Source organism: Nematolebias whitei, chromosome 8, assembly GCF_014905685.2.
Source record: "Nematolebias whitei isolate Nwh7 chromosome 8, NemWhi1, whole genome shotgun sequence".
Taxonomy (NCBI): domain Eukaryota; kingdom Metazoa; phylum Chordata; class Actinopteri; order Cyprinodontiformes; family Rivulidae; genus Nematolebias; species Nematolebias whitei.
Genome location: NC_056505.1, coordinates 5,028,332 through 5,039,823, shown reverse-complemented (window position 1 = coordinate 5,039,823; position 11,492 = coordinate 5,028,332). Strand labels below are relative to the sequence as shown.

Below are 11,492 nucleotides of genomic sequence, written 5' to 3'. Positions count from 1 at the left end.
CAGCCTTTTGCTACTTCTAGCCAGCCTTTTGCTACTTCTAGCCAGCCATTTGCTACTTCTAGCCAGCCATTTGCTAGTTTTTGCCAGCCTTTTGTTACTTTAGGTCAGCCTTCTGCTACTTTTTGCCAGCCTTTTGCTACTTCTCGTCAGCCATTTGCTACTTCTCGCCAGCCATTTGCTACTTCTCGCCAGCCATTTGCTACTTTTTGCCAGCCTTTTGCTACTTTTAGCCAGCCTTTTGCTACTTCTAGCTAGCCTTTTGCTACTTCTAGCCAGCCATTTGCTACTTCTAGCCAGCCATTTGCTACTTTTTGCCAGCCTTTTGCTACTTTTTGCCAGCCTTTTGCTACTTTTTGCCAGCCTTTTGCTACTTTTTGCCAGCCTTTTGCTACTTTTAGCCAGTCTTTTGCTACTTTACTTTTAGTCATTCTTTAGCTACACTTAGCTTTTAATAAACCCTTCACTACTTTTAGCTATTGTTTTATTCAAAGCCTCCTTTGAAAAATAGATCTGTGATCTTAACAAAAAGCTACTTTAAGTTTTTATAGGGGTATTATTCTTATTACTTGTAGCTAATGTTCTGCATATTTTAGAATTAAAACAGTTTCAGCTTGTGCACATTTCAGCAGTCATTCAGCGCTCAGCATTCACGCTGTATTTTCACAGAAAACGGAATTTCTTTAGTGATTTAATCCGTTTACACTGAAACCAGTTTTTCTACAGAGCCAAACTGTTACTTATTTTTAATCATTATATATGGAGTGTTAAATATTTAAAACTAAATATAATGATTTGTTTTATGTGACAATAATATTTTTAACTTTCTAATCTAGTTCCTGTTGAATAAGTTTTAGAACAGCACTAAGAAAACAATCTTTGATATTTGTGAATTACTGAGAGATTCGTTTGCGTCCATTACAAACATCTTCATGTGTCGTGTCGACTGTGGATTAGAGGAAAGCTACACACCTCTGCAGCTCAGAGAAGGTGTCTTTGCATGTTAACTAAGTGCTGAATGTGAGGGAAGGTGGGGGGTGGCTAATTTAGCTGACACTCTCAATTCGAGATAATGGTGGGCAGGCTGTTAATCAAGCTGGAGGTGCGGACCCCACAGTGTGAAGGAGGAAAGCTCCCATGCGGGTTACATTGACAAACTTACTTCCTGTTCGGCTGACAACGCTGGACATCCTTAACGCACCACAACCCAACCATGGTGAGCAAGACCTCGCCTCCCACCCCCACCTAGATTTTTACTTGTTTAAAAAAAAGCCCCATGTCCTCAGCACAGAGTCAGGTGAAGGGCGTTCCAGTGGCCGCTTCCTACTGATAGTGAGGCTCTTTAAGGTCAGACTTTCCTGCTCTGTGCTCAAATAAATGCTACAAGGACAAAAAGGTGGTCATGTGACACCCCCCCCCCCCACACACACACACACACACAAAAAGCTCCATTGCCCCAAGCTTCTATTGAGCTCATTCTGATTCAAAAGGTGGCAGATGATGTGATCAGAAAGGGACCTTCAACTTGGAGTTCACTTGAAGGGTTTAAGATCCTTGGCTCTTTTTCTACCATCCACACTATCTGATCAACTGGGGTTGCATTTTCTCTTGCGTCTTCGTCCTCGGAGGTTGGCTACAGTCCCATGAACCTTATACTTTTTAAACATCATCCTCTGTGGTCAGTGGAACATGAAGCTGTTTGGAGATGGTCTTTGTCTTTAGCATGGATCTCTAGAACCCTCTTTCTGAGCACCTCAGCTCTCACCTTTGATTTCTCTGCTCCATGTTCAGTTTGGTGCATACAACCACACCCATCTACACCACACCATGTCTGCTGTGGTTTGTCTTTTGGTTGCTCCCGTCTTCAGGGATTGCCACAGCGTGCGAACTCGTATGACAGAGTTGGCATTCTTTTACGTCAAATGCCTTTCCTGTCACAACCGAGCTTGAACCTGCCACCTCAAGACTACCGCGGCACTGACGACCAAGCTACTGCAGACCCCTGAACTACGTTTACGGTAATTAAAGACGAATACTTAATTTGAAACATGACTAAACAGTTTGCAACCCCCACAACCCGGCGGTAAAGATAACAGATGGAACAACAAACCATTTCATTTCAAACATTTTTTTACTCGACATACAAATGACAAACACTAAATCCCTTTTCGTGAGAAAAGAGGCACCGTTTCAATCAGTTGTAAAGGAACTCACAAGTTTATCTGCATCTGTATAAAGTAAAACACTGAAAATAAATAATATACTTGAGCTTTTATGCTTTGATAAATCAGAATGCTTTGGTAAATATTTCCTCAACTCTTGAATCTCCCCAGCTTCCTTCAAAATTAATCAGTGCATATTTAAGAGTTGGTAAAAATTGCGCTTTGGCAATACCCACAATTATATACCGTAAGGACAACACAAAGCCGTACAAATTAATTATGAGATTTAAAAGAATTCAAAAAAGGCAACTGAGTTGGTCTGAAAAAAAAGGATGAATAATTCAAGAGTGCTGGCTGTCATTGAACTTTTCTGCTATAAAAGCCACTGAGCGACACTGAGGAGAGCTCTGCAGCTGCTCGGTGGGTCGGTGGTAATGTTTGAATAAATGGGAGATGAGAGGACAGATTGTCACCGGGCCCAGGGATCAGTCAACCTTCCAACACAAAGAGACACCGGTTCCCCGGTTGAGGGTCTTCTCGTTGGTTCCCAATTGGACGAACTTTGTCCCTGGGCTCACTTATAATCTGTCAGGAAGTAGGACTGGACTAACACTAAGTTTTGGTGACGTGATACAGCTGGAGTGGCCCGACATTAACCGCGCTAATGGCTTTCAAACTTCCCTTAAACATGTGAAAAGTGCGGAGGTTAAATAATTCACGGAGCAGCATATGTGAGGCCTGTCATTTGGCATCCAGCAGCCATCACTCTGTACGAGTTTGTGTGGCAGAAGTTCTGACGGCGGGGAGGAAATGGCCTCATGAAGCCTGGGGACCAGATTAGAAGTTGTGCTCCATAGCTTTTGGAAAGAGTGACATGCACGCTGGTGAAAAATTAAACCGAGTCTGGTGTGCGTGAAGGTAACGACCCCCACCCCCAGACTGTTTAGTTTCTCATCAGTTTCTGAATGTTAACTATATTTTCAAACTTTTGGTCCGATCACTATGAATATTCTCAAAATCCTTTCTGCGCTAGATGGGTCGGCATTTACATGACAAATGTTTCATAATAATTTTAGTCCTGGCCGCCTAGAAGAAGTATTTTTAAGGAGCCCCTTCCTCTATAAGCCCATAAACACGTATAAATCCCATCCTTCACACTGGATTTCATACATGAACAATTAAATCACATGAAGGTGTAAAATCACTGAATCATTTCCATTTAAAATATTCTAAAACCAGGAAAAATTAATTTTAGCTAATTATCGCACGCTGCTGAAGTTAAAAGTAGAGCCCTTATGTTTCTGCTGGGGTTTGCACATGATCGCTTGTCTGTGCTGTTGGCAAAATATCTCAAGAATCACAGAATGACATGTACAACTGATTAACTAGCAGAGTCAACCTGAGTCAAGATGGCCGCCGCAGCTAAGCAATCACAAAAACAGCTACAGCTTGTTCATTTTAACAGATATTGAGCAGAAATTTAGAGTGGTAGTAGCTGAGCAGTGTCAACAACACATGCAAGTGCAGCACATTAAACAACATCTTAAAACCAGTGTTTAATTTGTAAACCAAACGATGCCGGAACGCAAATAGCGGGGTTGGGGGTCCTCCCCCAGAAATTTTTGAATAAAGTAGTAGATGCCATTTCCTGCATTCTGGTATATTTTAACAGGTTGTTAAACATCTATGTTTATCTACATTTGTAAACACTTGATTCAATAACTATTTTAAAGAGCAACCAGAAGTAGCCTGACCAACAGCTCTCCCTGTGTGAATAAAACATGCTCTGCTTCTCTCCACGCCCCACCTTCGCATCAAGTACTATCTCCATTGCCACTGCCTCATGTGCTTCAATTCTCGGATGTTTAGTTGACAAATTGGCGCTGTTGTTTTGATACGTGATGCGCATCACATGATTACCCATCAGGCATTTCTCTTGTTGCATTTTTAATAAATAATCAAAATTTGATTAATGACTTACTTAAACTGTAAAACTGATTTGAAATTTAGTTGTGGTGTTTATTTACATTTTTGTGTTTTTAATTAAATTGCCCATGACTGAACTTTTAGGGGCGGACATTTTTTTAAGGCTAGAAGCGGAAATGCTTACTTGAAGGGGCAGATCTGATATTCGGAAGCTCATAAGAGGCTGTTATGTTTAAAATGAGTGTTTATGTAACTATTTTCAGATTACATGTCCAATAAAGGTTTTATTCATTCAAGGCAGTCAAATTTGTTCATAATTTTATCATTAGTATCATTAGTAAACCTGAGAGTTACCGGATCCAATCAAAGTTACCGGAACGCACCATGTTTGAAAGATCTGGCTAAAATTAAGCCCTGCTTAACAACCCTGTTGGTCTGTTAGCAAAATATCTCATAAAACACTGGCATTGGCTGTACATCGACATCTGATGAGAATTAATAAACGAGTTGAACATCTGGAGCTTCTAAACTTTAATCTACATCCCTAAATCAAAACTCTGGTTCCAGCCTCGTGGTGTCACACAAAGCAGTGCACGTGCAGAACGTCTGTCACGACCATCAAATGGCAGGACACTTGGTTCAAACACATCTTCTTGCCCCCGCTGAAGCAGATGGGGTCATGCTGCTGGAAGACAGTCTGTTTAATTATTAACTAGCGTTAGCGTTAGCCACTGTACCTGCTCCGTAAAGCAGGTGTCGCCTCCTCCCCCAAGTTTTTTTTGTCTCGCATCATAATTGTGAAAACACAGGTGACGACATGCAGGAGCACACTTAACCTTTCGGACGAGCTCCTAATGTGGACACACGGAGGCGGGGGGGGTAAGGGTAGGGTGATGGGGGGTGTCAGCAGATGTCTGCGTTTCAATCTGATGCCACAGATGTCAGCACAGATGATGCCACCACCGCGCGCACTCCTACACAGCTCGATGACCATCAGAGGACACCGATTCCAGCACATCAAGCCTGGGTTTAGGGACCGTGTGCTCCAGGTCCCCCGTGGGACCGGAAGCTGCAGCTGAGCACCAGAACTCAAGAGACTGCCGGTTCTGAAACACAGCAACTCATGTCTGTGAGGTTACAGAAACACAGACGGTGTTCGCAGAGAACGAAGTCCCACGATCCAACGGGACGACAAAACGACAACAGGGCAGAGACGCTCCTGTACGGCTGAGCGGAGCTGTGTGCGAGGAGCTTCCTGGGTGCCTGGAGTGGTGGTGGAGCAGAAGAGGACAGATGGACGGAGACACAAGGTTCCGGGCTTCGCCGTGCCATGCAGGTGGTCTGGGGTGCGGGGATCGTCAGTGCACGGTGAATTATTTAAATACGGAGTGTGGAAAAGGGAACGACTGCATCTGTCGCACATCATTTTAGAGCCCCTCCAGCAGATGTGTTTACTCACCACACATACCCGCTAACCGCTTAATGGGTCAGCTCCGGCAGCCAACAATTAATTAAGCAGGTCTTTTGCAAATGTCGGGGACGCGATATCAGCATCGGGTCCTACCAGGACACAACAAGCACTGTGCAGCATGTCTGGGGCGTAAAGGTGCAGCGAGCAGTTTTCTACTGAATCACTCAGTAAATCAGAGCCACTTTCACAAGACTGATTCTAAATAAATATTCAGACAACAAAGTTCTATTTTGTGTCCTGATCAGCATCAAACTTTATATATTTTATGTCTGATTATCGTGCAACACGTCAATAAAAAAAGGAATATTAGAACCTGAACTTCCTGTTTCATCCTCAAACTATTCTGGTTTTTATTTTTAGTGCTAAAACAACTTTTAAAAAAATTATTATTACCCGCCACCCAAGGTGAAGGTAAAAATGTTTTCTGCAGCTGTTACTGTTCAATTAGGAATAATATGTATTTTTTAAACTATTGTTGGCTTTAATCAAAGTTGAACTAAAATAACAGCAATTTTGAAAAAGATGGGAAGTTGTGTTAAATGTAAATAAAAGCAGAATTTAAGGATTTGCAAATCTCATAGACCCAGATTTTATTCACAATGAAACAATAAAAAACTAATGTTGATGAACATGAACGTGTTGTCATGCTAAACGTTAGGGCTCGACTGCTCTGCAGAATAATCTTCCCGTTTGTTTCACGTGCTCAAATGTTCAAAAGTTGCCTGAAAAAACAAAGTTTGACTTTAAATATTTTCCGCCGTGCGAAAATTTAATAAATGTTAGTCTTTAAAAATTATAAATTAAAACGTGAACCTCGACTGCGAGTGGCGTGCTACGACTTTTAGTATTCACGCGTCAAGAGTAGCACGTACGGCACATCATACGCCCATCGAAAAACGATTTCACAGAAATCTAGAACAATGGCCCCGACTAGCAAAGACCTTGTATAACCTTTGACCTTGCTTTGTGACCTTGATCTTCAATTCAACATTTCAAAAACACTTTATTAATCCTAAAGGGAAATTAAACGTTGTTGTAACTCGTTATCCTCGTTTCATTAAGAGATGCTATAGATACTTATGGCTGTGGGCAGGAAGAGTCTCTTTAAAAGGTCACAGCAGATATGGAGAAAATGGCCTCCCAGACTCGTCTAGCCTCTTGGTCCCCCCGGGCAGCAGGACCGCCCGAATGCTGGGCTGAACTCGTAGAGTGATGGCCACTCCTCCCAGCAGCCTGCCGAGCTCCTCGTCACTGCAGACAGACAGCTGCAGGTGTCGAGGGACAATCCCGGTCCTTCTGCTGTCACGAGCCACGTTTCCTGCCAGTTCAGGATCTCAGTGGTCGGGCACTCGAGCACAGCCGGCAAGGAGATGGGAATGCATCCACGGCGCCTCCTTTTCAACTCATTTGAGATTTGGGGCTGTAGTTGAGGTATTATTTGAGCTTTTGAGATGTTAATAACCTGCTCTCGGTTGTAAAAAAACAAAAAAAAAAAACACCTTGCTGTTATGGTTTTACATCATAAATGTCCAAAACTAAAAAAGTTTCATTAAAAATCCTTCCAGTTGCACAGCATCCGATATCAGAGGAAACAACCATCCAAAAAATGTGATTTATGTCCAGAAAAAGAGGAATTAAAGTTTCCAAATGCAAAATTTCAGAATGAATGTAACAGAACATGCAGCCACCCTGAGCGGCGCAATAATCTAAGAGCTGGGGTTATGAAATGTGTATTTGTCACTCCGACTAATGATGATGTATATGTGTTTAAAGTTTCATTAAGTTATCTTGAGCGGATCAGAAGGTATGGGACGAAATGTGTTTAAGTCTGATGAATGTTTTGCCACCCTGCACAGAAACAACAGGAGCTGCAACGTGAATAAGACGTGCAGCTTCTATTCCAGCACCGTTTCCAGCATCTGGTCAAAACAACACGTTATCCTGAGCAGGTTGACTGTAAAACACGGGCGGATTAATGGAGGTGAGGTTCAAGTTGATGTGGAACAGTTACGGCGTCGTCGTCATGATACATAATCTCTTTTAGAGCTCAGAGGCCTTCAGGAGCCTGCGGCGATTATAATCAGACATTTTTGATTGGATTGCTGTCAGCAAGGACGTTCAAATCTGTTGTTCCATCTAGAATGCCTTAGCAATCATCTGTTATGGTTTGGGATTATAAAAGATGCCGTTAAAAATCAAGCGCACACATGTTTACAGTGTCACAGTTGTACGTTGGCTGTGCTTTCCTGTTTACGCCGGAGTTTTCACGTGCAGACGATCTATAGACGCAGACGCTCGCTTGTTTGCAGAAAGGAGGCGTCTGAAAGAAAACCCGTCTAAACTTCAGGGAAACGGTGTTGATTAAAAAAAAAAAAAAAAACAGGAATGAGCACGAAGAGGAGCAGCAACGACAGAACAAAACGCAATTCTTCTGAAACACTCCACATCCTGTTCTGGTAAAGAAGAAGGAAGTAAACATGACGGCATGCGTCTCACGAGAAGAAAGACGCTGACTCGCTGTAAAGTCCCTCCATGTGAAGCGAGTCATTAAAATGTAACGCCTCTCGTTACGTGTGGACACATCGATAACAACAATTATTTTAAATAAAGTACCGTATGGTTTCTACTTTCATTATTTATAGCTGCTCTTTGTGGCTGATTTCTGCTTTTAAAAGGTTTGAATTTTGAGCTTTTTTAGTTTAAAAACATATCAGACTTTTAAAACGATATCTGAGAACAATTTTATTTTATGATCTACCGTTTCCCTTTCACAGTAAAAATAAAAAACTACAGCCTGTTTCCACAGGATGAGACCAACTCAGAACAATTAGTTGAAATAAACTGATTAAATAAAAATTATTGAAAATGTTTTACATGCTACGACGTGTAAACCTGCACAGTTTTCAAGAAGTTTCCAGTTAGAAAAGAATCCACTTACTGTCCGACATCGTAGAGCACGGGAGCAGGACACTGCAGATAATCGTTACCCACAATGCTCGGCTTCTGATCTGGAAAAATAAAAATAATGATTAAAGGTTTGAGATATATTCAATCTGTATCAAACCCTCCTGCTGCCCTTGGGTCAACATGATCCACAGGGCAGCAGTTTTAAAACTGAGGACTTGTGGGTCATTTTGACCCAAGGGCAGCAGGAGGGTAACGATGTACCCAGGTGTGCCTCTGGCTTTGTTTTGGGTCTAGTTTTCAAATTTGATTTTATATTGCGTACCCCCCACAGAGCGGAATGTCGGCGTCATTATGTGCTTGTCGTGCAAGATTTTATTTCATCATCATGCTGTTAACCTTCAGCCAAAGATTAAGAGCATGTTGTTTTTTTGTCTCCAAACCCTGTATGTCATTTTTCATCACTTTTTACTGTCTGTCCAAATATGTCCCACTTGAGTCTTTATATATATATATATATATATATATATATATGTGTGTGTGTATATATCAAGGATAAACCCCAGCTGATGAATTCAAAGCTCAGACAGATTTTCATTTTTCCATTTTCTCACGTCAAACTCGGCAAAAACAAATAAAATGGAGGCAGCTGGACTCGTTTTGATTCCTGAAGATGTCACCGCTCTCAACCAAAAGGCCTCTGCAGTTCTGACGGTGGGTTGGCTGTTCTGGGCTCAGTCGATAGAATGATAAGAACTTGTCGTTGACGCTCGTCGCACGCTTCCCGATGAGACCAACACGTGAGCGGTTGTGGTCGCGTGCTTCAAGGTGTGAAGCTTCCTGAAGAGATGAGTCAAAGCTGCACGACTGGTGTTCTAAAGGTAAAACCCGACGCCGTGTTTTGATGCTTCGCTCCTTACAAACCTGCCGTCTCCTCTCCTTATCAATGTTCTTTACACTTTGGGTTTCTTTTAGTTACAAAACATTTCTTAGTGTATGTTTATAGGAAACTCAAGACAACATAATTTAAAAACAGCATTGTGATAAAGATTTATTTTTGCGTTTAACGTTGCAAAATGAAGCAAAAAATTTAAATAATATTGGCCTCTGAGGCAGAAAGCATCACAGATTTATAATCCCAGCTAAACCCTTAAACATCTTTTCATAAGAAATGAAACTAGGAAGTATTAGAAGTCACTTCCAAACATTATTAACCGCTCAGTTATGTCAAATTCCAGCAGAAAGATGTTTAATCTCATCAGAACAATGAGCCAGCAGTCCTCGTATGAACTCACCGGGGGGGGGGGACTCAGTTTTCAGCTTTATCAAATGTATTTTTATTCTAATTATTACTGTTAACATTTGTGCAGCTTATAGGAGAATAACGCTCTGAGTGGGAGCTGAAACACAAAGAGATGGTAGATTGGATTATAATTCATGTTTTCTTCATCACAGGTTGACGAAGTCAGACGCTGAGATTATTCATATAATGGATTTTGTTGGGTTTTTTTCTGCACATGGCTCCAAATGATTTGGTGATGGAGAAGACTGTAGCATCTGTTTCACATATGTGGCGTGTGTTGCATAGCCGCCATGATGCTTGTCCATAATTATAAGGTGCCCCACTGTTAAAAAGGTCTGGACTGAACACATGCAAAAGCCAATAAGGGAATAAATAGCCCCAAGTGGGCGAATGTGAGACAGCCTAAACTGAGAAAGGACTAACAGGAAGACATCTGCTCGTGGCCACTTCCTAATTCTGAATAAGGACTTCTTATTTTTCCCCCTTTTTTTTTAAAGAACAAGAAAATATGTTTGAGTGTTTTAGTTTAGATGTAATGTTGGAAAATCAAAAATAACTTGTCATGGATGGAAGTGTTGTCATTGGCAGTCGTCGATCTCCACGGATCCCGCGGCCAAATGAGAGCTTTAAAAGATTGGCTTTCGGTGCCAAATCCCATTTGCTTCCTGAAAAAGGATTTCTGAACAGAACAGACTGCGAGCTCAAAATAAGGAGCACCGTGACCTACATAGCCTCCTTTCTTCGGCTGAATTTAGATTATACAGATAAAGGTGCGGCTGGGGTCCGGATGTCACGTTCAGACTCCAAACGTTCAACGCCGCAGCGAGCTGAAGATTTATTGACACTTCCTGCACGCCACCCTGAGATTAGATTTAATAGAAACACAGTAAATGTGAGTTTGATGTAATGAATGAAGATTAAAAGACAATTACAGATTCCTTCAGGAAAATAAGGGTAGGAGAAATTAGCATGTCGGTTCCTCCAGGAAAACATGAATCACATTAAACCATCAAGAAATATTATTTTACCTTTAACTTCAGCCCTTCACCTTTTTAAATCATCCCCCATCATGAGAAGCCATGTCTGCCTGTTAGCAAAATATCTCTTGTACTGACCAGATTTTAATCAAGCTTAGTGAACACAAAAAAATGGCCACATTTAATTTAATTAAGTTCATTTACAGACATTGAAAACGTAGCGTGGTAGTAGCTGAGAGTCATCCTCGTGACGTACGTCAAGCTTTAACAGATCGCACTAGAAGGTCGCCAGATCAAATCCCGACCCGAGACCTTTCTGGGTGGAGTTTATATGTTCTCTCCGTGCTGGGTGGGTTTTCTCCGGTTTCCTCCCACAGACCAAAAACATGCATGTTAGGCTGACTGGTAACTTAAATTGTCCCTAGGTGTGAGTGTGAGAGAGCAAACGTTTGTTTGTCTCGTTTGTCTCCATGTGTCCCTGTGATGGACTGGAGACATGTCCAGGTGTCCCCCTCCTCTCACACAGTGACTGCTGGACATAGACACCAGTGACCCGAAAGGGAAGAAGCAGGAAAGAAAGGAAGGAAAGGAAGGAAGGAAGAAGTGTGTAAGGAAGGAAGGAAGGAGCAAAAGAAGAAGCGAAGGAAGGAAGGAAGGAGCAAAAGAAGAAGAGAAGGAAGGAAGGAAGGAAGGAGCAAAAGAAGAGAAGGAAGAAGCAGATAAGAAAGGAAGGAAGAAAGAAGCAGCAGGTA

At 41.9% G+C, this 11,492-nt stretch overlaps 1 protein-coding gene across 1 annotated transcript in view; it reads right to left on the bottom strand.

Annotated features, from left to right (window-relative positions):
• The window catches only part of antxr2a (ANTXR cell adhesion molecule 2a), a 92,922-nt gene that overhangs the window by 70,878 nt on the left and 10,552 nt on the right, over positions 1-11,492 (bottom strand). Inside the window, exon 8 of the mRNA XM_037680158.1 lies at positions 8,495-8,564. Coding sequence (XP_037536086.1) covers positions 8,495-8,564 — 70 coding nt within the window. The remainder of the gene's footprint in view (positions 1-8,494; positions 8,565-11,492) is intronic.